The sequence below is a fragment of the Bombus terrestris genome, chromosome 12 (genome assembly GCF_910591885.1).
Source record: "Bombus terrestris chromosome 12, iyBomTerr1.2, whole genome shotgun sequence".
NCBI lineage: Eukaryota > Metazoa > Arthropoda > Insecta > Hymenoptera > Apidae > Bombus > Bombus terrestris.
Window position 1 is genome coordinate 10,568,123 of NC_063280.1, and position 16,263 is coordinate 10,584,385.

At 37.2% G+C, this 16,263-nt stretch overlaps 2 protein-coding genes across 5 annotated transcripts in view; one reads left to right on the forward strand and one right to left on the reverse strand.

Annotated features, from left to right (window-relative positions):
- Positions 1 to 8,966, forward strand: part of LOC100651848 (blood vessel epicardial substance) — a 66,251-nt gene extending 57,285 nt beyond the window's left edge. For all 4 annotated transcript variants that reach the window (XM_048411215.1, XM_048411213.1, XM_003399638.4 and 1 more), the window contains exon 7: positions 173 to 8,966. In XM_048411215.1, coding sequence (XP_048267172.1) covers positions 173 to 196 — 24 coding nt within the window. In that variant the 3' untranslated portion in view covers positions 197 to 8,966. The remainder of the gene's footprint in view (positions 1 to 172) is intronic.
- A 1,145-nt stretch (positions 8,967 to 10,111) lies between these two features.
- Positions 10,112 to 16,168, reverse strand: LOC100648652. The gene is made up of 3 exons (XM_048410711.1): positions 12,185 to 16,168; positions 11,289 to 11,535; positions 10,112 to 10,562 (listed from the first exon to the last, which is right to left on the reverse strand). Exons 1-3 carry the CDS (start codon positions 12,340 to 12,342, stop codon positions 10,350 to 10,352), a joined length of 618 nt encoding a protein of 205 aa, XP_048266668.1. The 5' UTR covers positions 12,343 to 16,168; the 3' UTR covers positions 10,112 to 10,349.
- Between the last annotated feature and the right edge of the window lie 95 nt (positions 16,169 to 16,263).

The following is a 16,263-nucleotide window of genomic DNA, read 5'->3' on the forward strand; positions in this document are numbered from 1 at the left end:
CAGCTAACTCTCGTAGTTGTCTTTTACTCGAACGAATTCAAACGTTGACACCCGTGCCAAGTCGCAAGCCAGCTCGACGTCACAGTACGACGTCATACACGAACTGACCAGCCATTTTTCTCCCGTAGCAGCCACACATTCCCTGATCGTTCTCTTTTCTGAATTATTTCAGGTAACTTTCGAGACGCCCGTATGACGGTCGCTCGACGGGGAGGGCCCTGCAAGCGTACCACTTCTGTCGCTATCGCCTCAGCGTTCCGCCTAGCCCCGTCGAGATCTCATAAACGCGAACCATCTATCACGGTTCGTTCTGTGAAGCACGTCGCCGCCGTCGTCCGGCTACTAACATAGCACGGCCTATCCAGCAGCAGCCGCCAGAGTGTCGTGTGGCCGCATGGTCGCGTGACGCGGATCCAGACAGACAGACACGGACGACAATGAACGCTCGAGCGCAGTTTGTGCATCTATCTGTGTGTATGTGTATGCGCGCGCGTGTCTGTATGCATATATGTGCAAATGTGTGTATGTATGTGTGCGCGCGTCGATGCTCTGTGAACATTCGCGGAACTTCGTTTACACGAACCGCGAACTTCGAAACGAACGCGTGTTCCACTCGTCGAGTACTGTAATCGACGAAGACGCGCGACGGTCTGACCATGTTCATATCCCGCAAGTGCTACGCCTTACACGTAACTGATACACGCAGAGCCACGTAACACGTGCACAATAAAATACCTAAGCAAAACCTAAGCCGTGTGTTCGCTATTGATCGTGGTGAAAGGAGTTTGCATGGTGTTCCTCGACACACGAGTGGCCGGTGTCGCGAAACGCGTCTGTTCTCCTTCCACTTCTTCCTCTGCTAATTCTTCCGCTACTTCTTCTTCTTCTTCTTCTTCTTCTTCTTCTCCTGATTCTTCTTCTTCTTCTTCTCCTACATCGAGGAAACGGTGTTCGAAAAAAAGAGGAAGTTAACGTCGGTGGAAGCGAAGGTTCGTCAGGAAGTTACGAAAGACTTGACCAAAAAGCGTGCTGGAAAACTGGGACGAAGAGAAAAGTTTCGTGGGCAGGTGATGAAAGGCGAGAGAGAGATCGAAGGAAGGATAGGCTGCTTGGTAACTCGAATTACACGCTCGTTGAAACATCGAATCCTTCGATCGAGTCTGAAAAGGATGGATGACGAAGTGGAAGGGAGAAATTGAGAAGATCGAGTTTGTGCTTTACATTCGCACAGAAAACCAAGCAAGTAGCTGTTCCGCGATCGTCCAACGGTTTCTATAGTCCTCCACCTAAACTTTTATGACCACGCACGCGTTCAATTTTCGCGACGAATTCGCGGCCGCTGTTCAAACGCTTCTTCTTTTCCTCCTTCCGCTCGCAAACGGAATCCATTTCAACGTTCGTTCACGCACGAGTGATGTTCCACGTTATGATCATTGTGGAAGGGCACCCGGGGAAATTCCACGCGTTTGCTAGTTTTCGCTCGAAAAGGATCGCCGACAGCGAACACGCAGAAATTCCTACGGAACCATCTAAAGATGATTTAAAAATGAAAAATAGATTATAATTGTATACTTGTGACGAGCGTCGCAGCTGTGTACACCCTTACATCGACTGTGATTATAATGGATATAATTATTAAGTCTTTCAGAGGATGCCGAATAAATACACAGTACAGAAACTCGTTGCGGAACGAGTTAACAAGCGCAGGATTAACCGGGAGTCCTCGAGGTCGGTAAGTTTAGACGTCTCGCGATTGCCAGTGGTTTCCCGGTTGAAGTGGAATTTTTAATAATTCATCGTTTCCACGTGTTTGCTAAAATTGCTAGAAAATATCGTATAAATATGGACTGGGGCATTCGCTCTCGTCTTACGATGCAATAACGGCTTACGAGTCTTTCTTTCTCTCAAGTCGTTTAGCGCAACAGTCTCGATTGAATAATTCGTTTCATTAAGCAGTCAAGCTTTTTCTTTCTCGCGAAATCGAATTTCACATGGTTAGGCAGGCAATGGAATCGAACGAACCATTGAATTTCCAAAGCGACTTCATTTAGTTTCCCGTTGAAAAAGAAGCAATTAATTTCCTTTGGACGAGCGATCGGCTCGGCCACTCGTTCTACCACAGATTGGCTGACGCGTCTCAACTACGATATCGATCTCTCGAGGACGCCAACTGTAGACAAGATCGGATAAGAAATGGAAACCGAGAAATGAAAAAAAAAAAAAACAGGAAAAATGCGATACACAACGCAGAATTTCGAATTACAGACGAACAGAGATTATGGCCGCTCCTGGGATGATCGAAAAAGGTAATCGAACGTGCACAGAGAAGCCGGCGAAAGGGAAGAAACAACGGTAACGCCATCAACAGTAGCAACGCAATAACGAGAAACAAGTTGAATGAAAGAAAAAGGAAAGAACGAATTAAAAGAAGAAGAAAGAACAACAAGAGTTCGTGCAAAAGGATGGAATGAAGAAAAGAGAACGAGCGTAATCTCCAGACGTAACGCAATAAGTGCTTCGTTAAAATGAAGAAAAAACCTGCAATAAAGTGCTTCGAAAATAAAGCAAAAAAAAAAGATAAAATAAAATAAAAGTAAAGTAAAATCGTAGTTGATTATCGAGAGGGTTAACAGAGCAAAGTTATGGTTTAAGGCGAACCTAAGATTAAAAGTTATAACGTACGCGTCGCGCGAGAATGCAAAAAGATAAAATATAAAGTAAAAACAGATATAAAATAGAGCACGTGTAGTAGAGGGAAAGGGACGAATATTAAAACAAAATAATAAAAATTTGAAGAAAATAAAACAATGTGTGTTTGTATGTTTCTATGTTTATATAATCCCCGCGTGTGAGAGCGAGGCCGTAGAAGATCCAATAAGACGCACAAACAATTTAAACGAACGATTTAAAAAAATAGAAAATAGAAAAGAACGTGGGATAGGAAATGAGACGAACGAAAATAGAAGGAAGAGAGAGATGAATGAAAACGGAAGTGAAACGAAGAACGCACGTGTGATGTGAGAAAAAGTAGTGACGGTCGTGTTGGCACAGGCAACCGAAAGCAGGTGCGTGTGTTTGATGTAACGACGATCGAGCAACCCGTTACGTTTGTTGTAAACGTGTCTTGTTGCATCGAGAATCGTAACGCGTGTAGCAGTCGTTGTTCTTGGGCTACGTTCGTTGGAAAATATATCGTGGCTGATAGACCGATGTTGTAAAGCGAACGATGTGTTTGAACGTGGAACATATGTCGCAGTTGATAGTCACTGCCGTAGAAATTGTGAATATATTATCGATAGTGTAAATTTAGAGAGATATCGGATCGGCCAGAAGCGAGTTTGGGATTACACATCATGTTTGAAATATTTCAACGAAATTATTAGAAATCAGGGTAAGACGACGAATGAAATTTATGAAGAAAAAGATATAAAAATTCTCATTAGCCAAAGCGTGTGAATTATTATTAATTATATCGGTATCTATTTTCCTTTTTTACGACAATTTTCCTTAGTTTTAGGATATTTAATTTAGCGAGGCGTTCGCATTAAATTTAGCATACTAATAATCGTTACACGGGGATTTAAATCTAAGTTAAAATTAAAATGCCATTCGAAAACATATTTGTAAAGGCTGGTAATTATGCTATATTTAAAAAAGTTCATATATGCTTTTAAAAACGAACTTTGACAATGCCATTAGGATATTAATAAATTCGCGATACAACGAAATTTAAGATAATAGATAATCCCAAACTTGCGAAAGCATAAGGATTGACGATTACAAAATTTCCTTTTATTGCTAGTTATTTCTCAAAATGACACGAACGATAATATTTTTTTAATAACTGTAAATAACATGAACGAAATCACGTTTACTCGTTATGAATGAAAATGTACCTGTTTTAAGCTATCGTGAAATGGTATTTATCTCTCTAGATTTACTACCAGCTTCGAATAACGTTAACAATATCAATGTTTCGTCTATTTTCATTCGCCGTATTTTTGACAAGAAACACCAGTTAGCCATGTTATATAAAATATAATTTGCGATTAATATATCTTGTTAGCAAAATTAAACATTATTTACAGTGCGACGTAGAATTTTATTAAAGTCACCGCAAGAACTCGCTTCGCAGCAAACAACGCACCAACTAATTATTTATATATATACGATAATCTGTCGCAGCAATTTTTGGAAAAGGACCGAAGTTCGACCAGGTAAGTCATGCAATATCGATTACAGAATACAAAAACACGTTCCAAAAATATCTGAACTCTAATCTCTAAATATCGAAATTATCAATAAACAAAGGGAACTTCGAACTTGTTCTCTGTCAAATTCTTTCTATTTTTATAACAAATAATTAACCTTGTACGTTGCGCTACTACAATCATCGATGAACTTGAATATAATCAAACGCACATATAAAGAAGTTAGGATAGTCGTTAAAAAGAAAAAAAAGGCCTCTTTGAGCTTTGGATCGTAGTCGCTTCTCGAACACTTTTTATCGCTATCGTATATTCTTGATATTTAATCACGTAAAGAAACTAACGAGTTGTCGATCGATCGTGATCGATTATTATCGCTATCAAATACATACATAGTATCGTAATATATAGTTTCTATGACAATACGTAAGTGGTAGAGATTCTCGAAAAAAATCCAATTTCTCCGTGGCCGTGTAAAACACAGCGATCATAGAACATATTTACATATTGACGCGCTTATATTTTTATATATGTATAGTAAGAAGAATTGTAAAATAGTATCGTTATAGCGTATTGTACATAAGAGACAGTATTACGTATCGTGGTTAATGGCGTTCCAGCGTTTCTTCGGAATTTTCGAACGCGTTGGCCAAATAGCTGAAAATATTCCAAGTACTCCAAATATTCGAATATTCATCACGTAGATCGCTGAGCGTTGTTCTCGTTTGAAATTGCACGGCTTCGATTATTTTGCTAAATAATAGCGTTAATTCTTTGTCTGGCATCGTATTTTATTTACTCCGTTCGAAACGTGCTTTTGTTTCGTCATATGGAATTGTTCGACTTTGTACTTTTTCGGAGGAATAAATTTGATGGGAAATTGTTTGATAACATATTACGGCTACAAGCAGCCCCTACATTTTTCAATGAAAAATTCATGTTATCGATATTTGCATATTAAACTTAAAATTAGGTCACAACAAACATTATCGAATTGTTTGAATATCATTCGATATTATGAAGTTTTATTAAAATTTCAGATTAATTTACGTAAATGTCTAGTTCACAATAGAACGCCGTTAATATTTGAATAAAATATTTTACTTTCACTAAAGAAACGTTTATGTTTCTTAAGATTATTGCTCTGAGAAAATAATACCTCCGAATTGTATTTAATAGCCATTCAACAAGTTACGTTATTTCGATTAAAATTCGCTAAGCTGATACTTGTCGCTGCTTTCCAGACAAAGTACCTTATAACAGACGATTGACTTGTTGAAAATACTGGATATTGCCAGTCAAAGAATTAATATTGGCTACAGAAAGCAAGACGGCGTCGATGGTATTAGTAGTAGCGGATTGTACAAGTCAGACGTGGCTCGGAGCCGTCAGATTCTAAAATATCTCTGTTTTATTTCTCGCTGTTTCTGTTTGCCGAATTTCAGAGGGAGTGGAAATAAAAATCATCCGGATTAAATATTAATATACATAACATGTATATCTCATTTCTAGTAAAAAATTATTAACTTTTGCGTTAAATTAGGATCGCACGAAATAAAAAAATGAATGTTACTAATGAAATTCTTTTAGTTTATGGGGATTAAAAGTTTAAATTATACTTTATCGTATTTCTTTCTTTTTTTACGGTATAAAAAATGAATAAGTTAAATTACATCATTTCAGAATTCGAAATACGCAGTTTTACATTGAATGAAATTACAATGAAATTTAATACTTTTCGCTCAACGTACCTACAACGTCCCATTTGCCGGTATAATATCTCCCCGGTATTTTACTCGTTTTGCTAACAAGAAAAACGTTAATGACGGAAATGTCACGGAGCATTTTTATCATTGTAGAATTTTCCACTATCGAGAGGTATTTTAATCGACAACGATACCTACAATTTCTTTTATGCGAATCACCTTTGCAAATCCTCATATTTGTCGTATGTTTCGCTATTATCATCCAAACAGGAATCGAAGCGTATGATAAAAGAGAGAATTAATTAGCGTTCTGTTTGATTCGACGAATTCAGAGGACCTTCGAGTATTCTCATCTGCGCCAGTATTATCCATCTACCAATTATACGCGTGTTCCTCTGAAACAACGATCTCTCTCCGATTCCACGAATTTCCAAGAACGTTACGCTTTGATCTATCGTTTATAGGCAGAGAATGCGTACAACAGATAATCGTTCCCTTTTACCTTTACAACGTACGCTATCGCTCAAATGTATCCAAACATTTGATTCTTAACAAGACTATTCAGACGATTCACGTTAGAGATGAAAATCCCTTTATATACAATTTTCTCTTTCGTTACCATCGAATGAATAAAAATGAGATAATTTATCCGTTGATTCAATCATCAGTTAACAAATATTCTTACTTATTTCAGTAACATTTAGGTACGTACCGTTACTATAAATTACGAATCGATCAAGCGTCCGAATATCTGCAAGCGGTAGCATAAATCTGACGTTAGAAGATTCTGAAAATCGTAGAAAAACGATGGACATCGAAGAAACGTAAAACAGCAATTATAACATCGTGTAACGAGGTACATGGCGTCGGACACGCGTTCTCCGTGTCCTGGTTCCTTGAATTCGTCGATATTGGCATGAAACCAGCTGAGCGGCGAACGTCTGGCTAGATTTTAGGCCGAGTTATTTACATACGAATGGAGACTGAACCGAATGCATTTGCCAAACATTTTTTTCTTCCTCAACCCCACGCTCGATATTTTCAACATCCGCAGATCCGGTTGTACAGTATGTCTCGTATAATGTGAACAAGAATGCATTTGGAGGTGAGAGGGGACAGCTGGTGATTCATGGGACGCGTGTCGTGTCGAATCGTTAATCGTTTAGCCGATAATACTGTTTCCGGTCAATACGCACGAAAATCGTAATTAATGCCTGAAATGTGCGGAATTTTGACGCGTCCTGTAACTCTGTTTCAAAGTGCGCAACGATGCACGAACGTTCCGGCGAATTCTCAAAATATTTAATATCGGGAAAATGTGGTACGTTTATGGAGCTTAATTCGCATGTTTTCAAGCGATGCAGATGGTTATAAATGACGCGATAGAGATTCACTGACCGTTTCTCGCCTTTGCTAAATTTACACATATTTCACTAAGTTACTAGGCACGACGCCCTTTTTATTTCGTCATAATTTCGATGTGCCAATTTTCTTTCCTCTTAGCATGAATTTCGGAAATTTCTCAAACGTTTATTCTCCTTCACCTGATATTTTGATGTTGATGGGTTCGAAAAGTTGACGCAGGAATTTAAGAGAAATTTTCAGGCTATGAACTTTCGTAAAAATAGGAATTTTATCGAATAATAAACGGACCGTTCCTTGCAGTGGCTTTCACGAACATTTTCTCTGTAGATTTCGATCTGTTACTGCCTGAAAATACAAAGATTCCACGCTCGAGTAGCCACAAAAGATTACTCGAAGCGACGAGATCATAGCGTTCTCGTTTCGCGTGAAAAAATGGTCCGGATCAATAGAAAAGAATTCAGCTCGAATAATGTTTCCTCGGTCCGGTAATCGGGAGGAACGTTGTTTTAATCGCAATCAAGTACGACAAAAAGACATCGATAATCGTATCGAGTGTCAGGTGTTAGCTCATCCTTTGTGTACTTTCCCTACCGGTGATCCTCATCGATTTTCGATTATCTCCGTTTTCGTAATGAATATTCCTAAAAGGATTGGCGCTAACCGATAGTTAACGAACGTGAAGAAAAGTGGCCGAAAGGTTTTGCACGAAAATGAACCGTTTGCAGAACGTTTCGTGAGAAAATTCAAGCCTTTAATTCTTCACGCAAATCAACCGATCTATGTATCACTTTGAATTACAAAATTCGGCCTAGTTCAGCGTGCCGTGTTCGATTTGAATTATTTATTACCGTTGCAATTAATTACGAGAAGAAACACCAGCTGTACCTGTCGCAACGAGGGATAATTTTCTAATGTATTGGAAATAAATTCCAGCCATTCAGCTAACGAATAATGTCTCTAAATAATGACAAATTGCGATTAAAATGTTAATGATTGTTTTATATTACATTAAACATAAACGTAATATAATTCGAAATCCGAGATATTATAATTTCCACAAAGATTCGTGGGATTTTCAGCACAATGTAAGACGAATAGATCAAGTAAATTTGCTTAAGATGAAAACACAAGTTATATCGAACCAAAACGTAAATTCTTGTCATCGTTACTCCATTATTTGCGAAAAATGTGTACCTATCGTAAAATTTAAAAGCTTGGGGGAAAACAACATCCTTTCGACGTCGCATACCCGGCACAAAACTCAGTAAAATTTAACCTCTCTTTATCTCTTCCATACCACGTCGCAACCGAGATTTTGTCAAAAAGCGGTCTTGCCAAAAGCCTGACATTCGTTTAAGCGAAATCGTATTTTCCGACGAAGCGTAGCGTTTACCGTAGAGAACGAGAGCCCGAAGAGTGTCTTTTTCCACGTTGCTTCGCGTTATCCGTAGAACAGCGAACAGGAACAGCGTGCAAAAAATAATTGGAAGCGAGACGAGAATATGCGAATAAAAGGAAAGAACGAACGAGAATAAGACAAAAGACAAAAAGAAAAAAAAACGAGAAGAAAGGAAAGACCGAACGATGACGAATGGCAACAACAGCACTGTATATTATTGCAATTATTTATTATTACGACATGTTCGTTGACTATTATGTTAGAAATAAAAACTACATTGAGAAACTGGCCGAGTAAAATGAATTTCTAATGGGACAAACCCTCGAAATATTTCCATTTTTCCCCGAGATCTCCCTTGTTCATCCCACTCTGACGTTTATTCTGCCCCTATCGTTTCATTCTCCGGCCCCTTTCGCTCTCTATAGTCACGGAAACAACGAAGTGGGAACGCGAGGGCACTCGAGCCGGAAGAAAAGCGGAACAAGAGACGAGGACGTGGCTGAAGGCTCCGCTTCGAAACACAATATTTGCTGTTTCTTCATCGCCCGCCCACTCAAGAACGATTCCACGAGTTTTCGAGTGCTCGATCGCTGGTATTAGATTCACCATCCTCGAAACAGAGAGCATTCGCTCGTTTCGCAGAATTATTCGAAGGGTGAAAGCTTGGACTAAAGAGAAGAACTTTCGAGGAGGGTCGAGTCATTCGGCAGATGAATACATATTCATCCCGAGCCATTTCACTCTTTCAGATCGTGGTTTTATACCCTTCCTCGATATTTCTTCCTGCGCGAAAGATAGATTTGACATTTGCGATAATATTAACGTTTCTCTGCGTTAGAGATTTACGAACAATGACAGCTTCCGGAAGATCCGCGGAATTTCTGAAAATTCAGAGACAGTGACGATGTTAAGTTTAGCTTTGTAAACTTGTTACCCTTTGTAAGCTCGTTAATTATCGTACAGCTATTGTCACCTAATTCTCTTCTTCTTTGGTTCCCTTTTTTTTGCTGTAGTGCACTTTTTGCGGAACCAGCGGATTTTTAATTAATTGCTAAATGCACGTTCCATTGAGCAACCAGAAAGATCCTGTTTATCCGAAACGATGCATTGGAAAAGGGTGGCACGGACAAAAATCAATATTTCGTATTGTTTAAAGGCTCCTACCGCAGACCCGTGCCATTCGGGTGGCATTTATTCTTTCGTCTATCATTTACTGATAAACGATTCTAGACAAAAGACTGAAAGTAAATTTCGCGTGTCTTTTCCTAGTTGATATAATATCTCGATAAATATTGGAACAGTAATATATGTAGGATAGCAATAGACTTCATAAATAAGAATAATTTGTTTTTATTCTATCTGCCCCTCTATAAAGAACAGATATTTTTTTTTATTTCCTCGTTCATTCCCTCTGTTCGAAAAATACCGTATTGTCCTGTGCTTTTTCGTGCTGTATAGCTTATAGTCTCGTTCTTGCGTGGGAAACAACCGAAAAGAAATTACAGTAAACGTAACAAACAAATTTATTTCTTAATCTTAGACTTTAATACTATGTTCCACTATTATATATAGCTGACTTAATAAATGGCTAAAGATGTAGTAATTTTTTATTAAACAATAATTTAATTTTAAGCTTAATAGAAATACCGTCTTAAATATAAATTAGAATTTCTAAATTCGTTTCTGTCGAATATCTTCAAAATGAGGCGTTGGAGCCCAATATTCCGTTGATTGTGGCACAGGTGTTGTTAAATTTGCATACGTTCTTGATAATGATGGTAGATTTACTTCGGTGGTGTTCGTTTTATCTACAATTTCTATATTTTTGTCATTGTCCGATCTTGATATTTTGATATGCAGTTTGGGATTTTCGCCTTTGATCATCTGCAATCATTAAAAGGACGTACTGATATAATAACGATCGAAAGAGAACAAAATCTATAAATAAATGATTAATTTCGAGTTACAGCTATAATCCTGCGGAGTATATCCTTGCAAATGCCAATTCAAATTTTCGTCATGTCGATACATTTACGCGATACTTTAGAATTACTAGCATACGTTGAAATTTTGAATTACGTTACAGCACGTCTGTTTTTCTCGTATCACGATTCGAATTAAACACCTACCACTCGTCTTGTTCATCGTTGTCTCATTTCTAACAAGAGATTTTTCGAATAAAATTCTCTAATCTACGTTTCACGTAATAACGTAACAAATGATTTCACAATGATCTAGTATGCACCGACCTCACATTCTATTACAAAAATTATATACTATCATTATATAGTTTAATTCTAGTTTCACCTTATTTCAAATTTTTCACAAAGTTTTTGTATATGTACGCTTCATTTTTATTACTTTACATATACGCATGATGTTTCGAATTTTAAATATCTCCGTATTAAAATTTATATTTCGATATTTTTATATTAAAATTCGCATTTTAATATTCCTGTACCTACCAATATTCATATTTTAATACTTTCGCGTTGAAATTATTTGATTTCTGACATAATGACTTTTTACTACTAAATCATTTTTCTACGTGTTTCTAGATGGAACATTTAACTCGTACACATAACATAATACATATATACGCATTTTTACCTTTATTTGCATCTTTTTGTTATTTACGTTCACTACTTTTGATTCAATGTCATCCTCATCCTCGATATAATCATTTTCAATAGTATACACAGGTATAGAAATCCTTTCGTAATTCCTTTTCCGCTTTTCATAATTATCGTCTTCGTATTTATCTTCTTCTTTGGGCAATTGTATCACGATGGTGTAAGGGTGATGATTTTCGGCGCCTCCATCGAAATCGTCTCTCGTAGAGCCATATCTGAAACGTCTGTTTATTGCTCTAGCGACTCTCATAACGAAGCAAATTTTAATTATGAGCCACGATAAATCTGTTAGTGAACTGTTCTACAAATCGCTTGCGATCTAGCTTTCAATCCAATTACCAAAAAACCAGACGTTTCGAGTCGAATCACTCGAGCTTGCGCAATTTTAGAATTAAATTTAATGCCAAAAATATCGAAATTTCCCACTCTCCCTGGCCGTGATTGTTCAGCACGTGACGCAGTCGATAAATCTACGACGTCGAACCGACAAATTAAACCGGGGATTTTGTAAAGTGGCACAGACAATGCGTCGTTTATTGACATCTGGGTTTATGCTTTTGGGCATGTGGTCATTAAAACGCGGAAAATTAATACAACTGTCAATAATTGAAATTTAATGAACTCTACGATCGTCGACGATCTTAATTTTCAGAATATACCTCACGTATTTTCTATCTTAAATCTATTTTTCTTAATTCTACTTTTTACGTTATGCGTGCAATGCCCAATTCAGAATAAATAGCAATCGGAGTATGAAATTCCTAAGTGAACGAAGCGAACTACTAAGTTCGCTATTAAATAATACTGCATAAATAAAGAAAAATGCATAAGAATACGATCTTCGTAGCGCACAATTAGATACTCACTCCGTACCTATTATAACTTGGCCTTCGAGAATAATGGTCTTCCGGTGATATCCTCTTAGAGTGGTAGAACTTGGATGATTTGTGATCCGTGTACGATCGATGCCGCCACCATGGTCTACGTTGATAGTATTTGTACGGCCTGATTAGTTTGTAACCGTCTCCCATTTCGATAATTTCGAACAGCAACGCGAAAAGTGCAACTAGAAAACAGCGCTAGTGAAGCAACAAATTATTGATTTTATACGATTCAAAAAATGATCGAACGTATCGATAAAAACGTATCTTCTTACTACTTTTATTAACTTTTAGTCTTTTCTTTTCATAATTTATTAATATATAGTAGCTAAAATTTAACGACGTTCCTAACTTCGAATTTGAGTTATTTGTCGTTTACGTTATTACGATCTAACTGACGTTATTCGAGAAATTACTGTACGATCCGCTATTCCTTCTTCGTTGATACAGTATGCAATTATTTCACACGTCGAATCATATTATACAGTCTCCGTGTTTCAAGTTATCGAGTTGTCTGCATACAATCAGTTTCACAATTTCGATCCTATTGATAGTCCTTGACGTTTCTATCAATTTGGACGATGAAACAGCGTCGTGACAACGCGTTATGATAAACGTCGACGATGTGAATCGACCAAATACTGTTTTATTATACACCGAAAATGTGTTACGAGACGAATGGGAAAGAAGATAGAGCTACGCACGTTGTGCCTCTCGTATACGTGATTGCAGCTCCATTCAGAAAATTAATCAATGTGCCAACGTGATAAATATTCCATGAAACCCGATATAGTAAATCGTAATGTAATTGATACTCACCCGTATAAGTATATTCATTTTCGAAATTAAGAAACTCCACTTTGTACAATTACCCCGTTGCACTATTATATTTATTCGAATAAAGTTCGTGATTTAAAATAACATAGCCGGAGCTGGCGATCGTACAAACACGTGTGCACTTCGCCACTTTCGAGCGATTCGAGTTCTATCGTTCACTGTGATCGAAGAGAACGGACACAAATTGCGAGGCGAAGCGTCGTTTCATGCATTTCTGCACGGAATAACGAATCGTCGATGATTTCGTTCACGAGGTAACGTCCATGTGCGTTGTCACATGACTAGAAAGTTTTCATCCGCTAAACTTTCTTTTATATTTTTCCCCACTCTGTCGCAATTACGCGTATACCGACTACGCGAGAGAAAATTCTGATCCGATGGTCCATTCGTTTCTTACTTGATACCCCCTTTTTTTTTTATCTGTACTAAATCTCAGGCAACACGGACAGAAATGGTAACCTGTGTTGAACAAAGCGATGCTCGTTAGCTACGTTTCTCCATCGGTCGCGTTGTCGCTTTCATTTCATTCATTCACGTGGAACAGTGACGAGAAGAAGATGCTTTATCGTACGCTAAATACTTTCTAGTTTCCCTTTTTTATGACTTTTTGCTACGTTATTTACACTATGTTCGATACTTCCTAGTTTTTCTTTCCTCTCCTTCTTCCTCTCTTTTTCCTATATTATTTACCAACGAATCACACGCTCGCGCGATTTATTAATAGACGGTAGATGTTTTTAATTATTTTGTAAATTATCTTTCATCGACAACGAACCTGGATTTGCTGAGAATTTCTATCGTCAAGATTTATTTATATTCTGTTCAACGATAGAAGCTACAAGTGATCAGTATTTTCGTGGAAATTAAATTGGTTGAAATAAAAGCTTAGAGATAAATGAAGTTGTAGATTCTTCGAAAATGAAATACATAATTATTTATAGATAATTTCTTTACGTTTGTATGAGACATCATGTAGAATCTTCTATTGTCGAGCACCTATTGTCCATTCTATTCCGTCGCTACGAATCGCTATTCGCCATTCTATTCTATCGTCTATTGTCACGAGGACCCTATTGTCAACAAGTCTCTATTATCCCGATGCTCTTACTCTTTTCTAAATATTTCCTGGTGTAAAAACTTCCTGGCATTCGTTAATTTATTATCATTTTTTAAATATCGACATTGGTCAACATTACAGTTCATATCGTTGAAACATTTTCTAGATTATTTTTAAGACGCGCGTTTCATTAATATACCCATTATGATACAAATCGATTAGTCGTAACGTAACTAGTGATTAAATTAGTTAATATTAATTAAAATTCAACGCGAACGTGCTTAGTTCATTTTGATGATAAATTCTCTTTAAACTAATAGATCGTTCCGATGTATGTAATTAACATGCGATTAAGGAGTCAATAATTAATGAATTTCTTCCGAAAGTATCGATCGCTGTGACATGTAATATGCATGTAGAAGATTAAAATCACGTGAAACGTCGTTGGAAATATAAATTAAAAAATTACATGCTAAAAGCATACCTCTGCATTTTTCATTAACTCAGCTTTGATGCACGAATATTTAATAACACGTGTTTCAAATAAAATGTAACTACCAAGATAATATTTAATTAAGCAATACGTTAACACGATGTTAATTTCATTTTCCAGAGAATCAATATTTCTGTTTGTACGACGATTTGGTTGGTTGGTCAGAGCAAGCATACGTTTCACAATTGCTATAATATTTATGAAATAAAACAAGTTAAATATTCACAGCTCATATTCTATCACATATTTAACATGATCTCATATCTATCAGGTATTTAAATACGCAAAAAACACACGGGATACGCGGCGATATAAGTGTCAATTATCTAAAATAATGCATTTGTATTATTTAGGCAATGGAACAAATTGTATTTCATTTCATTAGTAGTGTTGGTCAAAATAGAAATTTTCCTAAACATTCTAGTAACGGTATCATCTTAATACTAATAAAATGTATATTGTATTACCTTAATACCATTACTAACGCATCTTGTTAGACATTGTTACAACAAGATTGGAACAGGATAAGCCTAAACCGGATGTCGGTCTACCCAAACTTGTCCGTCACAGTCGCTTATTCTCGTGTACACACACACACACCCACACACTTGTCCACACGCCTCGTCTCCCTTGTCTGGTATCGTCTTCGCCGTTTTACGAAAACCGACTTTAATACCGAGGAACTGCACGGATAATAAAAGGATCAGTGAAAACTGGGACGACGCCAGTGCCAAAAAGTTTGATAGGTTTGAGAGAATTGAAGATACCATATCGCAATGCCGGTAAATCCAAAAACATCGAGCGAACGGAAGTAGTAATCCTGACCGACCAAGTTTTACGATTCCTAAACTATTTGTGAAACGTACACTGTCATGATCGTTGCAAATGATACTCGTGATCGTAATCGATATACAACCAAGCAACGTCACTACGATTTTTATAAAAGTTTACCAGCTGGTAAACTATCACGATCGCTGTGACAATAAAAATTTAAGTTTTGTTGATATCTAATTGCGTAATTAACAACAGATCAACAGGTCAACAGATTAAATCGCTATCGCGTTGTTAGATTGAAAGGACAAGGAAAACAAGAAACGATATATTTATTATAAAATGATTTACGAAGAAAGGAAGGAGAAACAGGGAGAGATATGGAGAAACTCAAAGGCAAGGCGGACGAAAGGAAGAAAAGAAGCGATCAGAGCGGAAAGGAAAATTGTCTGCTAGTGACGACACCTTTCGTGAACGCTACATTACCGTCATATTGTTCACAACTGTGTTGTACTAAAGGAAAAATGGGACAGTTTATCGTAAAGGTCCTAATTTGAACGTCGCGCTAAAGGAACAGCTTTAAGACCATGTGGAAAGTAAATGGACGGAGAGACTGCTTTCTTCTGGAGAGAAGAGCAAACGAGGACAACCATAAAAATGCTTAGGAGAAGCTTGGGAAGCAAAACCAGTGTATTCAGAGATACGTACGCAAATTTGCTCGTGAATGCAATAACGTGTAAATATATCTCGTTCGTGAAATGGAAATAGTGGTTGTACGACAAACTTGTAATTTTTCTTAAAAACATTTTAATCGCTTTAAATGTATACGCGTAGAAGTATAAAATTTCCTTTTAAATAAAAGCGTCGATTCATTAAAATATCACAGTTTCTAGTACTTGGGAGAATAAGCGTA